General features: G+C 43.1%; 1 protein-coding gene across 5 annotated transcripts in view; it reads left to right on the plus strand.

Annotated features, from left to right (window-relative positions):
* RhoGAP19D (Rho GTPase activating protein at 19D) overlaps nt 1-14,654 on the plus strand; it is a 563,531-nt gene that overhangs the window by 510,084 nt on the left and 38,793 nt on the right. For all 5 annotated transcript variants that reach the window (XM_069338865.1, XM_069338868.1, XM_069338866.1 and 2 more), the window contains one exon: nt 8,154-8,912. In XM_069338865.1, coding sequence (XP_069194966.1) covers nt 8,154-8,912 — 759 coding nt within the window. The remainder of the gene's footprint in view (nt 1-8,153; nt 8,913-14,654) is intronic.

Raw genomic sequence — 14,654 nt, forward strand, 5'->3', positions numbered from 1 at the left:
TACGGTCATGGGTAGCAACCTATTACACTAATCGGTAGTTTGCAAGGGCAATGCTTGACCTTGTGATACCATGTTGTGTTTAGAAAAGTTTGTTTTATCTTGTTAAATGAGATAGATGAAGCCACTATCTCATTCATATGCATCATTAATCAGCATATTGTCAGTCAAAATTACTTTGACCCAGGCACAGGGGGTCAAGTGCTGGACAGCGCTCGGGGTTCGTAGTCCTAAGGGTCCGGGTTTGATCCCTGGCTGAGGAGGAAACAAATTGCCAGAGTTTCTTTCACTCTGATGATCCTGTTCACCTAGCAGTAAATAGGTACCTGGGAGTTAGACAGCTGCTATGGGGTGCTTCCTAGAAATGTGTGAGTGTGTGAAAATTAGGATTAAGGACTTACCCAAAATGCTATGCGTGCTAGTGGCTGTACAAGAATGTAAGAACTCTTGTATATATAAATAAATAAAAATAAAATAAAATAGTATGGCCCCATCAAGGATAGGTTTTATGTTTCCCACTGAACTAGTGAATAATTTGTCTTGACTGTGTTAAATCATAGTTAGGGGTCAATTAGAGCTTGCTTTAGGGAGCAGCTGAGTGAGATAGCTCAGAAATGATCTAGTTGTTTTATAATTTTTAAAATTATATCATTTTCTGTACAATTTTCTTTTAAATGAGGGGGGAGGGTGAAGTCACCTGTTTGTATCATCATCCTGCAAACTGTAAGTCAAGACACTATTTTTTCAGCCTGGTAAAGCACTCAGCTATGTTAAAGAATGTGCAATAAGTTGAATTACCAGGTGAGGCCTTACAGCATCCATTCCACTCTTTCATCCCCCTTCTACAAATGGTTCCTTTGTGGTCAGAACCAATCAGTCAACTACCATCATATGATCAACCATGCCTTTCCTTCACTGACTGATTCCATGCACCGTGTAATTTTTTCTGTAGTCTTGCCCTTTAATCTTGTACCCTGTTTCAGATTGTCATACATATTCATTCTTAATTACTAACTTAATTCTACCTCAGTATACTACCATGTATGTTCACTGTTAGTTTTTGATAACCTGTTTATCATCTTGGTTGACTCTTTCTGTGTGAATTTCTAATCATCTTTTTTATGTCTTCATTAGTTACTTTGTCTGTTCTGCTGATACTAACTATATATTTTACTGTTGGTGCTATATTTCTTCTGGGAATTTTCCCTTGAGGAATGACTGTATCAGGATTCTTACCAAATATGTCAGATGTCAGATATTTAAAGAAACATCTGAAATACTTGCACAAGAATTCCATATGCAGGTTTGGCTATGACATAAATGAAGCCATTGCCATTTACTTGCAGTGAGAAACAGGAGTGTGTGGAAAGAATGAGGACTGCCTCAGCAAGCGTACATAAGTAGGGAAGTAGATGGAAAGAGACCGCACGGACAAAAAGGCACAAGTAAGGGGAAAAATTAAAGATATAGAATGCGAAAACATTATTCATTGACTAGATAATGTAGGTGATCACACTGTGGTCATATCGTATGGTAAGATGGTGCCCCGTATGTCTCCTATACTTCTGTCTGTACTATTGCTACTACAGCTGTTCACACCCACTGCTGTCCATTTTTAATATGCAGTATCTAAGGTGAAGAGATTGGAAGTAGGCAGATAGAATATGCTGAAAGTCTAATGGGTGGATGGGATGAAAGAGATGCTAAGATGAACATGACTGGACTTGATGGTGTAAGAAGAGTACATGATACCTGTATCTTGTACTTTTCAAAAGTCAGCCAATACCTGTCCATGGACGAGGCAAATCATTGCAAAAGTTGAAATGGGAAAGCAATGTGTTAATGAGCTATATGCTGAACTAATTAAATGTAGTGGAGACAAAGCATAGAATGCTTATAATTAATTTTCCACTACACATAGGATAGTGTTACTGTGCTGGAGGATTGAAAGAGAGCTGTGATTGTACACTATAAAAATAAGAGAGAATATAATTTGCATAAGTATATTATACAGTGTAGGCATTAGTTTACTAACTGTAAATGGAAAGTTTCCAGGAGGGAGAAAGGCATAGCGACTATATAGATAAGCATTCAGGAAATTGCTGAGAAATTGTTCTATAATAAATAAGGTTTGTTATGCTGTTGAAGAGTGTGTATGGATCAGGAAATTACATTGAAACAGCTTGCAGAAAAGGCATGTGAGAAAGATTACAAGGCATATAATGCATTTATGAGGTTGGAAAAAATACTATGACAAAATTAATAGGGAAGGACTTTGGAGAGTAAAGAGCATGTATAGAGTTTGCCAAATTCTGTTAAAAGGCTGTGAAAAGTTCTTTGTAGGAAAGAGTGCATTTAATTCTTGTTGTTTTGGAGAGGAAGCCTGTGCTTAGGCTTATCGAGGTTCCCCTAGGTCACCTGTTGACCTTCACTAGGATGTAACCCTCAGCAGTTGCCTGACTCTCAGGTACCAGTGAAAGACAACGTGCCAAGTTGTTTCTCTCCTGCCCGGGATTAAACCTGTCTCCATCAGTTGTGAGCTGAAGATGTGGACTGCTGTACTGCAGGATCCATATGGAAGAGTTACTGGCGTAATGAGTGATTGATGTGATATTAAGAGTAGGTGTTGTTATGTCAGCCAGGTTATTTAATATATACATACAATATATGGGTCATGAGGGAGGCCAAGGTAAGAAATGTTAGAGAGGGATGTACATGCAGTGGGTGGGCATAGCATAAGTATTAACAAATTGGATATTGCTTATGCTATTTCCAATTTGTTATATGTAGTCACTTTAGTTATTTTAGCAAAGAGTGAAGGAGAATTATGTAGACTTGTTCAGAATTTTATTGTTTGTGAAAGACATTAGAGTAAATGTGGGCAATAATTATGTTTTGGAGAGGAACACTTCTGTGTAGAGGCAGTTTGTATGGAGTGAGCAAATGTATTTGTATATACTGTACATGACAATTCATGAGAAACTATGTACATACGCCTGGTTGTAAGATGCAGTGAGGTGCTGTTGTGAATGACATTTGGAGTGTGATGGGGCTTTTTTTTTATCCCAGATGCTATATGTAGTGTGAATGTTATTATGAATGGATGAGTGATATTTAAGTTTATATTATTTATATCTATAACCTTCTTTCGCTATATTATTCACCTTTTCTGGGAAGGTACCCTTAGTAGCTTCCTAAGCTAAGTGCTGGTCCAGCCTGTTATGGTTTGGCTGGACTATGAAAACCATCTTATTCTTTGTTTACTTAACAAAAGGCCACATTGACAGCATTTTAAACATAAGGTAAAAACATAAATTAAATTAATATAAAATGAATCAATATAATATGAATAACATAACTAATACTAAATATTAAACTATCAAACTACTGTACTAAACTATCAAACTTCTAAAGTATCAAAGGGAGGCCTGGTCTAGGAACGGGCCGTGGGGACACTAAGCCTCGAAATCATCTCAAGCTAACCTCAAGATCACACTCAATCCTCACAAGCCAAAGCCTTAGGAAGATATACCAGGCCTCTGAAGCCCATTATTCAGAAAGGTTTTGTTGCATTTATACTTATTGGTGAAGTTTCATCTTGGTTTTGTATGGATCTCTGCTCACCAAGCTTCTCTCCTTCATAGAGGGAGCCAGATTTTGATCTTGGCTTCCAGTTAGCAAGGGTGGGTCTTAGAGGCTTGAGGTTTGTAACTAAATTAGTATCATAGCTTAGCTACGGGGACAGGTTCAGGAAACAACCTCACAACCATAGAGGAGAAAATAAATGGAGGGGATATGTTCACTATATAAAAGATACTGAGAGGAATAGACAATATAAACAAAGGCAGCCTATTTATAATTTGAAAGGAGGTAGAACAAGAGAACATCAGTGGAAACTGGATACACAATTGAGTCAGAGTCATTGTCAAGGCCATTTCCATCCAAAACTTTAAGGAAAAATATGATAAACTTGAATGTTGAGAGATGTAATTAACATGGCTATGAGACTTGGCATGAAAAGCTATACAGTATCTCCCTTCCCTGTAGTTACTGATATATACCTACTGATAGGTAAGAGGCTGGTGCATCTCATTGTGGCTTGATTGGACCAGAGCTTAGCTCAGGGAGCTACTGAATTCCTCACCAGAAACTTTTTTGGGCTGATGCCTTCCCCAACCCATGGAATTAGGAAATATGGTAATAATAATAATGAATGTACAAGCAAATATTAAGGCTATACAATGGGATTGAATCTGCATCCCAGGAGACATCAGTCAGTAGAGCGTGTATCTGGGGAGTCTAGGCATGCGGGGTCAGGCCCATTGTATATTTTCTCATAGATGCATCACATACTTGTGATTTCATTGTGTAATGAATGTATGTGTGTATATATGTACAGTATCTCTATTTAAGACAACTAGAGTCTGTGATGAATTACATTTAGAAGCTGTGTTCTTTCATATTAACTTGCACATTCATTAATGCCCTTGAACCAGTCTGAAATTTTATAGCAGTATGGTATTATCTTATTTAAAAAAAATTATTTCATAAATTTTTTTTTACCAAACATCACTAGTTATTAAGTTCATTCACATATTACATAACATCTATATTAAAATACTAATGATACAATTGTCTTGTCTGTCTTTTAAACTTTTGATCTATGTTCTTATTAGCATTTACATCCTTTATTATTTTTTACCATACGTATATACAGGATAAATTATTTAACTAAGTAGGTCTATGGAATAATAATTAAATAGGTTTACTAAGAAAATCCATATCTTATCAAGGCACTGTATTTGTGTTTTATATTTTAGTTCTGTTTTGTTCATGCTAGAATATTCATTTTGTGTATACACATACAGTATGTATTAACTGTGTGTATGAACTCCCACTATTTGTGCCTTTGTGTCTGCAGGATAAATCTTCTACTCTTGGAACCTGCCTTTCCAGCTACTGGCTCACTAATATAATGACTCCTTACTTAACACTTTCGCGCTCTCCGCAAAGGTCACTCAGCCAACCGAATGTGCGCGCTGCGTTTTTATCGCTTAAGCGTAAAAACAAAAATGTGTATACTCTTTTTACTCTTCTGACCTTAGTTCTCATGCTACGTATTTCATTTTGGTACCAACGTGTTCGCAATAAAATTCTCTAGAAGAACATTAGTAAAATAAGTCACGAAACATATAGGGATACCAGCACCAAATAAATAACTACGTAGATGACTCGCCGTGAGCGCCCATCAGCAACAAAATGTTTTTACTCTTGGGATTGTAATCACCTCCACACTTGTTCTACAGCGTTAATTTTGGTATCAATGGACTCGCAATGAAATTCCCAACACGGTGATATGAATATAAGCGTAGAATAATGATGCAGCCCGCCCGCAAGAGTGTGGGAAGTGGTGAAATTGTTACCCGGTATCGGTGACGGGACGACGCACGGCGCTTTGAAAGTTTATACTTATTTCACTCTCATGACATTAATTTTCTATGTACGTCATTCATTTTTATGTCAATGTGTTCGCAATAGAATGTTCTATGTGCCCATAGGTAAAAAATATCAACAAAGCGTAAGTTAGAATAGCGACAAATATAAAACAACGCTGGAACATATCAGTGAGCGTCAAACACACACGAAATATTTTTACTTTTGTTATGTTTGTCAAGATTATACTTGTTGCACACAGTTATTTTTGGTTGTATATTGATCGGAATAAAATTCCCTAAACAGACATATGCATATAATACATGATATGGGGGAAGAATTACCAGTATAAACGGCTAAAGTCACCCACCTGCAACCCGTTTGGGACAAAATACCATTTGATCGAAGTTATCCACACCTTTCATGAACTTATTGTACCATGCAGCCTAGTGGTGAGAAAGAGAGCCTCATAGCGCGCAGTTTGAAACAAACCGAAAGTAAATCGGATAAAAATTGAATTTTATACAAATATTTTAAAAGTTGACATAACTTTATGTCCACTATGCGTTTGCGTTAGACGAAACCGAACGCGCCGGCGCGTCCAGATAGCGCGAAAGTGTTAACTTCCTTTCATATCTACTTTCGAAGGTATGGATTGAAGTGCTTCTACAACCTGCTCATTTGCTTCTTCATTTTCCATTAGAAAAAATGTCTTTCATGCATCTCTGTGGTTCATCGCAAGCTTCCACACTTGACCACTTGATCAGTTGGTATTCACTCTAAATTTGTTCTCTATTTCTTCCCTATCAATAATCCCTCCCTCCCTCCCTCCCTCCCTCCCTCCCTCCCTCCCTCCCTCCCTCCCCTCCCCCCCCCTCCCCCCCCCCCTCCCAACTATACACAACGTTGAGCTATGCACAACGAGCATAGCTCTCATCCTGTAATTACATTTAGATAACACTTAGGTAATTACAGGATCTTCCTGTTGGAAAACCATGTTGCCTGTTGTTATATCATTTCTCTCCAGGTGTTTTGCCCATTTGGTTTTCATTATTTTTTCTAGTTATTTGATTACTACATTTACCAACGGTACAGGTCTTTAATTAACACTTTCGCCCGGGCATGACACAGCATTGCGTCATCTGTTTACTGTCGGTAATACCGGGGATGACGCAGCATTGCGTCATCCACTTTAAATAATCGCCAAAAATCAGGTTTTTATCCGATTTTTTTGGGACTGGTTTTAAAATGTGCGCCGATGTCTTCCCATTTTCTTTGTTGAGCCTCGTGGCCCTCAGGTGGCTTGGCACATGCCGTGGGCCCATTGTTTTCGCTCCACTGTTGTGCCTAATGTCGCCTCCCCTCGCATCTCAAACGTGTGAACATTTCGGCTATTTTCCGTGGCTATATTTCTTACTGCGGCTTTAGAAACTATCTACCCTTACTCCACGATGGATAGTGATCATGAACAAGGCCCTTCCAGGAAGAAAATTGCGAAAGAAAGGCTTGAAAAGGGAGGGAATTGGGAGTGTAGCTGGAAGGCGTCTGAGTGCTCACTCCTGGTTAATGCGTGGCCCGTCTTCAACTCGTCGGCGGTTGGAGCGTGACCAGGTTTTATATTTTATATGCTAATATTCCTCTAGAGAATTCTATTGCAAACCCATTGAGACCAAAATGAAAGACCTAGGACAAAAATTGAGGTGACCAGAGTGAAAATAGTGAAAACATTTTATCGCGTTTGCGCGCTCCTGGGTAACTCGTTCGCACTTTCTCTGTTTGCTGCAGGTAATTAGCCGGGCTTTTGGAGTTTATATGCATTTAGTGCTGTAGAGAATTCTATTGCGAACACAATGATACCAAATTTAATCTCGTAGGACGAGAATTAAGGTGACAAAGTTGAAGAGAGTATACACTTTTCAGAATTTACGCGCGCTCCCGTGACACCCTGGGTCCCATATCGCACTATTGAGGGGTGGCGTGCGGGGTGAGCGAAAGTGTTAAGAGGGTCTTCCTTGCTACCATATTTGTAAATTGGAACAATGTTTATCTTTTGCCATGTATCTGTCAAGACTTTTCTGTACACAAAGATGACTGAAAAATCAATTGAAGTAGAATGCCCAGCTCAGATGCGCATTCCCTCAGAACCCAAGGTGCCACCCCATCTGGGCCAGCTATTTTGTTCTTACTTAGCTCCTTGGGTTGGGTTCTTATGCTAGAGCTGCATACTCTATAACTGGTCTAACGTTCTACATATAAACTTTTGGAAGGATTCTATGTTCAGGTTCTTTGAAGGCCTTTCTTATGTTTGCCAGTCTTGCATACACATCTGATGTTATTCTATTAATGTATTTGCCTCTGGTGTTATGGCTGGGGTTACATCCACTCCCAAGTCATTTTCCCTTCTTTCTCTTTCGAGTCCCTTGTAAACTGTACTGTCCTTCTAGTCTCTATATTTTTTTCTGCAGCTGTGGGTATGATAACATTAATTAATCCTCCTAGATATTTGTTTGAAGGGAAGTTTGGCATGGAATGGCATAGAATCTGGAAGTTTAAATAAAAATACTCGAACAACATTAATATTTTTTCATATAGTTAAGTTTTTCTGAGGTTGTTAAGAAAGCACTGAATCACTGGTCTTGTTTTGGAATTCAGTAGTAATTTCAGGTTACTGTATTTACATTTATCATCTTTTGCAAAACACTAAACTTTTATTTTGTTTACAGGTAACATAAAGGCAGATATGAAGAAGGATATTGTCTCCTCCATCATATCTGCTGCTAATAGAAAAGTCCATAAAGTTAAGTGTAAAAAGGCTATAGAAGACAAGCCAATTGATGACTCCAGACACAGTGATAAAGATGGGGGGTTTGAGGAACGTGACATTGACAAGGAGGCGGAACTAAGAAAGCAACGGTTGCTAGCGAAGCAAATTGAAAGTATGGTAGAATTGCCCGACCCAAAACCAATGAGTGAGCGGAAAATATCTAATATGAGTCTTATGAGTGTTCAAAGTCATTCTTCTGGTGTATCTAATTTTTCACAAAACCTTAATAATGATAGGACTAGTGGTAGTGAAGCAACAAAGCTGAGCATACCTGGAGATATTATCCATCCATTTTGTGTTGTAAAGAAGGATGGAGTTAGTACCAATTCAGCACCATCAACACTGCCCACCAGTTCGACCATAGAAAACACTGCTACTTCCACCCAACAGTCTAGTCAGTTAGCCCCTGAAACAACCTCACTTTTTGGAGATGAAGTTGCCATTCGATCATATGCAGGTCTCAGTGCGAGTACTCAAGAGCGAATTCGGCGGTTTGAGATGGAGACACGTGCAATGCTTCATAGAGACCTGACTAGGCATCGGCGTGAAACAGAAAGAAGGGATGTTGAGAGGCAGAGACTTGAGGAATTGTGGCAAAGAGCGAAACAAGACATGGAATCAGAAGACATTTTGGACCAAATGGCTGACAATCCCACAGGTGAGAGAAATATTTAAGCACATATGTGCTTGACATGGAGTTCAAATACCATACCTTTTCTTACTTGCTTCCTTTTAATGAGTTGTGAATTTGTTAAGTTTTGACACAAAACTTTACAAATTTGTATACATTTGTCTCTACTGTCATTGATGTTATTAATAAAATTTAGTAGGAAATGCTAGTGATTTTGTGCCCTTTGTTTATGCATTAAAAACAAGGCTTGATTTTAACTTGACTTTGTAAATTTTTATATCTGGATAAACTGTTTTCTGTCTGTATTTACTATTTTGATACACATATGATAATTTGTTTAAATTTCCTTGTAAATATTCAATAATTTATTATTGGCAACTTATAAAAAAAACAGCATTGAATGTAATGCGACCCAGAGGCTCCCCGGAGCTATACCGGGCTGATGTGTATATATATTAGACCATGGCAACAGTCAGCCAATGGAGTTCTAAGTTTACCGGGGACCAGAGCCAGAACCTGGCTCTCCACCCCTCCCCCCCTCAGAGGGGCACGAGGAGCAATGGCCTATAGACATCCCCATGTGATTGGAAGCAGTCTATGACTACCATCTACCAGGTCAGGCACCCAGAAAGGTAGGAATCCCAAAACAAACTAGAGCTGGCTAAAAATTGTAAACCAAAAGCCGAACAAGTAAGCAGAACTCCCAAGTCAGAAAACAAACAAACAAGCATGATGTCACCACAGTCGCTGTGCCGCTGTCTGCGCAGCTTTCCCCTCCCCGGGAGGGGGAAGAGGAGGCCCCCAAACTTCCCACGTTGGCTACCCAACCCCAGTTCTGAGGCTGTTGTTTTGAGTGGCGGTCGATTGACTCTGGCTAAATCCTTTGAGCAGTGCTGTGTATTACGGCACTGTGGTTATCTTGAGATGATTTCAGGGCTTTAGTGTCCCCGCGGCCCGGTCCTCGACCAGGCCTCCACCCCCAGGAAGCAGCCCGTGACAGCTGACTAACACCCAGGTACCTATTTTACTGCTAGGTAACAGGGGCATAGGGTGAAAGAAACTCTGCCCAATGTTTCTCGCCGGCGCCTGGGATCGAACCCAGGACCACAGGATCACAAGTCCAGCGTGCTGTCCGCTCGGCCGACCGGCTCCCAAAGTATTACAGTGGTGCTGTAATACACAGCACTAATACATAATACTTCTCTTGTGTGGTAGTGTGTGAGCCAGGTGTAATTCAAGAAGTACTGGGGCTGCATGTGCCTAGGGTCATCTTCCTTAGGTGCGCTGCAAGTACTGCCCTTGCAGTTTTTGGTTACCTTCCACAAACTGTTTGGAGGCTACCTCCACAGGGTTCTTTTACTACTCAGTGATTGCCCGCCCTTGGGGTCAGCTGGGGTTTTTCTTACCACTGTTTGGCCTTGGGTAGACGGTAGTATCGTTGCTGGCTGGGGCGCAAGGTACTGTGCAGCTATCCCCTCCCCAGGAGGAAGAAGGGGGGCCCCAAACCTCCCGTGCCGGCTATCCAACCCCAGTTCAGAATTTGAATATAAAAAACGCAAAGAAAGTTAACTGGAGGGAGGGATGCCAGGGAGCCTCCAGGTCTTAGCCAGAAAATGGCATTTCATTACATTCAATGCTGGTTTTCTGTAGAGCCCCCCTTCGGCTTCCCCAGAGCTACCTAACCAAAGATAAAGGAAAAGAGGGACTTGCCCGAGCGGCGGCCACAAACTCACTCCTCAACTTGAAGTCAAGACAACAGGCTGCAGCCTGCGACCCAAGGCAACATATGCCTGAGAAGGGAATATGTTGGAACATTGACAAGGTCCCGTACAGCCAGGACCCTGTTCGACCTCCAAAAGCCCCGTGCCTAAATGTCAGCCCAAAACATTTTACCAAAAACAGCAGCCAAAACCGCTAACTTACGAATGTCATGGGCACGGGTTAGACCGCAGGCTGGCTTGATCGAATAATCCTGCGAATGACCTGGGAGACCCACGTCCTGGAACTGGGAAGAAGGGAAACCAGATGAATGCAAAGCACGTCCCCTACCACAGAGGCAGTGGCATGCAATTAACAGCAAAGAGCTGCAACCAGACACAAAACATGATGCACCCATGGCCAAACCAACCAAGCATCAACAACCCAAGGACTCCTCCGGAAAGCAGCACTCTCGTTCTTCACCAGAAAAGAAGACAGCTGGAAACCAACCACCAACCACCAGTACCGAATGACCAGAAACCCCCTGCACCGGAGGAGAGCAAGAAGCTCCCCGACCCGACCCAACCCCCCAGAGGCCAATGTTAACAAGAACATTTCCTGCCTTAGGAAAACAGTCCTGAACCAAAGGGGCCACTACAAACTGAGGAGAAGAGAGAAAACAGAGCACCCGGTCCAACGATCAGGATGGCTCAGGCGGCACATAAAAAGGCGGGAGGTGAAACAGCGCCCAAGAAAGCTTACGGAATGGAGCAGAAGTAACATCCATCCCGAATGCAAGCTGAAGCAGCTCCACCAGCGCCACATGATATGAGGCGACAGTGTTCGGCATAAGATGATGGTCCTGAAGCAACCAAGAGAGAAAGAACAAAACAACCCAATCAGAAACCATCAATGAAGACACCTGATCACCATACAGGTGGTGATAAACCTGTGTCAAAAAGATGATATGCGAAGATCGGAGGAGAAGACCGACCCAGCCATGTACTGGGCCGGACCAATCTGCTGAAAGAGGCGGAGTCACAGGATGACCTTCGGGTTCGGACACTGAGCAAGTGGCACCTGAAACCAAGGCTGGGCCGGCCACCAAGGGGCCAACAGGATTATTCTCCCCTGGTAAGTTTCCAAGCGAGCCAGGACCTGGAGCAACAACTGAACTAGGGGGAAGAGGTACAGGTAACCCCACCTCGACCAGTCCAACCAAAAGGCATTGACCCTAATGACCTCGCAGTCAGGGAAGGGTACCACATACACTGGAAGACTCCTCAACCAGGCCGACGCGAAGAGATCCACCTCTGGGCACCCGAACATTCGGCAGAGCCAGCAGAATGAGTCGGAGTTGACCGTCCATTCCGTGAACAGGGTGAATGAACCAGGACAGGCCATCTGCCAGAACGTTGGACCCCCCTGGATATGAACCGCCAGGAGAGCGAAACCCCGAGAATTCAGCAGATAAGTCACCCGAAGCAACCAGCCCCAAAGAGCCAAGGACTGCATCGAACCCCCATGGTTCAGACAATGAACCACAGTCCGAATGGAGCCTGATAGTCAATCCACAAGCCGACATGAACTCACTGAAGCAAAAACCACACCGCCATGAACTCCCACACTGTGCTGTGATCCCGACGGAAGGACAGACCTCACGGACCCTGGCCAGTCTGATGAGCACTGGTCACAAAGCCCCAGCCGAGAGATGACGCATCCGTTAACACATTGAGTGAGAGCTCGGATAAGCGGCACGGCACTGAACCCCGAAAAACCCAAAGAGGAAGCCAGTGACGCAGCAACCGACGCAAGGCCCCTGGGGTCCAAACCCAACGATCGCAAGAGTGGCGGAAGGGATGTCCCCAAAGGAATCAGAACAGCCGCCAAAGCCTGATCCGACCCGACGGGTAGACCAGCATGGCAAAGTTCAGATTTCCGCACAGCTGCTTGAACAATCGACGAGTGACCCAGGTGTCCCCCCCCCCCCAAAACAACAGAAGGCAAGACCACAGCAATGCCACGGGAAGGAGTAACAAGGAAGTGGTCTGAGAGTCCTACACAAGACCCAGCCAAATCCGAACCTGAGAGGGAACCAAATGGGACTTCCTCCAGTTCACCAAGAAACCAAACCTGGTGAGATGGGAAAGAACCAAATCCCTGGTGAGCAGACACGAGGACTGGCTGGAAGCCCAGACCAGTCAGTCATTGAGGTAAGCCAGAACCTGAACCCCCTAACAGATACAAACGGGTCACCACGACCTGGGTAAGGCATGTAAAAACATGAGGTGCCAGATTCAAGCCAAACGGAAGACATTGAAAGCAGTAAGCTTGCCGCCCCACAACAAAACTGAGCCAGTCCTTGCACCTTGGATGAATCGGAACGTGCCAATATGCATCCTGGAGGTCCAGGGACACCATCCAACCACCTGGCTCCAAAAGCAGCCAGACCGGAGACAAAGTCGTCATTCAAAAGGAGGGGGCCAAAAGACCGAGGGGTTCAGATGGGACAAGTCCAAAAGGAACCTCAGATCCACACAGTCCCGTTTCAGATCTGGAAACAGGCGGGAACTCACCTACGGGTTATCGTCGTTTTGACCACCCCCAAGCTTCCAGGATGACCCAACAGAGCGCAGGGAAAGAGGCCTGCCCCTCCAGCCCCAAACCCCCCTAAGGAGGAGGAGCCACCCAACACCACTGCAGGCCAGAGGAAACGACCCGAAACGCCCGCAAATAGTGGGACCAGGCAAGAGTAAACAGCGCGAGCCTCTCCCCTCCCTCTCCTCCCCCCCCATTGCCCCATCAACAGAGCAAACCGCGAAAGGGTTGACATTCCTTACGAGAGCCCGACTGAAGCTCAGAGTGAGCACTGCCTGTGCTCACCCCCCCCCCCCCCAGAGAAGTAACAAGTTCGACATAGGCCGGCAACTAGACGAAACTGCCTGCAGAAAATGCACAACCGCACACTTTTCAAACAGCAACAGACAAAGAGGGAACAAAAATCTAAGAGCCAGGGCCCAAGCAGATTCCAAAGAGTGGACGAGCACCGCCTGTCGGCACGCGAGGCAAGAAGCTAAGAACAGAGACACCGCTTCCTTCATAATTGGCACAAATAACTTAACAAGGAACAACATTCCTGCGTGTGAGAGCTTCAGTATTGAGCGAGCCACCAAGGCTGACGTGCGCACCATGAGCGCACAGCACTGCTGTTCAGCTTGTGACCACAGCATCGCCTAAAAATGTCAAAATATATATGTTCGTGCTATTATTTAGCGATGATAGTATTACAGAAGACCCCTGACTGAGATAAAACTGACCAGGATTCTGATAATAGCAGGATTGTGGTGATATTTAGCGCTGTGCTCCATGGAAGGAGGAGTAATGCTGTGGGTGGGAGTGTGGTGGCGCCATCTTCTGACTGTGTGGGGCCACCTTTTATTGACTGCACTCACCATACCAACTTAGTGGTTCACTATGGTGAACACAAATGTAGATACTTATATATAATGTGTGTATAGAGTGTAATAACAGCATTAGGAGTAGGTTGGGAGCCGCCATTTTGGTGAGGGAGGTGCGTCGTCTGCACAACTTATCATGTTGGGTCCGTCTAATTACCACAAGCTACCACAAGCTACACAAGCTTCAGAAAGCTTCCTGGCAATACATTAGTAATGAATAAATATGATATGTTAAGTTAGGCTGACCTAACCTAACCTAACCTAACCTATCCTAACCTAACCTAACCTAACCTAACCTATCCTAACCTAACCTAACCTAACTTAACTAAACCAACCCTAACCTAACCTAACCGAAGCTTGGATCGTCGACTTGATTTGGCGTCACCAGCTTTTTATTTTCGTCTAATTTCTTTGTAAAAAGATACTTTTTCAGATTAAAATTATGTTTTTTCGTGTTGTACATTCAGCACCAACATTATAATGAGTAAATATATCATATTTATTCATTACTAACGTATTGCCAGGAAGCTTTCTGAAGCTTGTGTAGCTTGTGGTAATTAGACGGACCGGTCATGTTGTTTACTGGTGGCCACTATGGTCTTTGGGCACCATA

This window comes from Procambarus clarkii, chromosome 40 (genome assembly GCF_040958095.1).
Source record: "Procambarus clarkii isolate CNS0578487 chromosome 40, FALCON_Pclarkii_2.0, whole genome shotgun sequence".
NCBI classification, from domain to species: domain Eukaryota; kingdom Metazoa; phylum Arthropoda; class Malacostraca; order Decapoda; family Cambaridae; genus Procambarus; species Procambarus clarkii.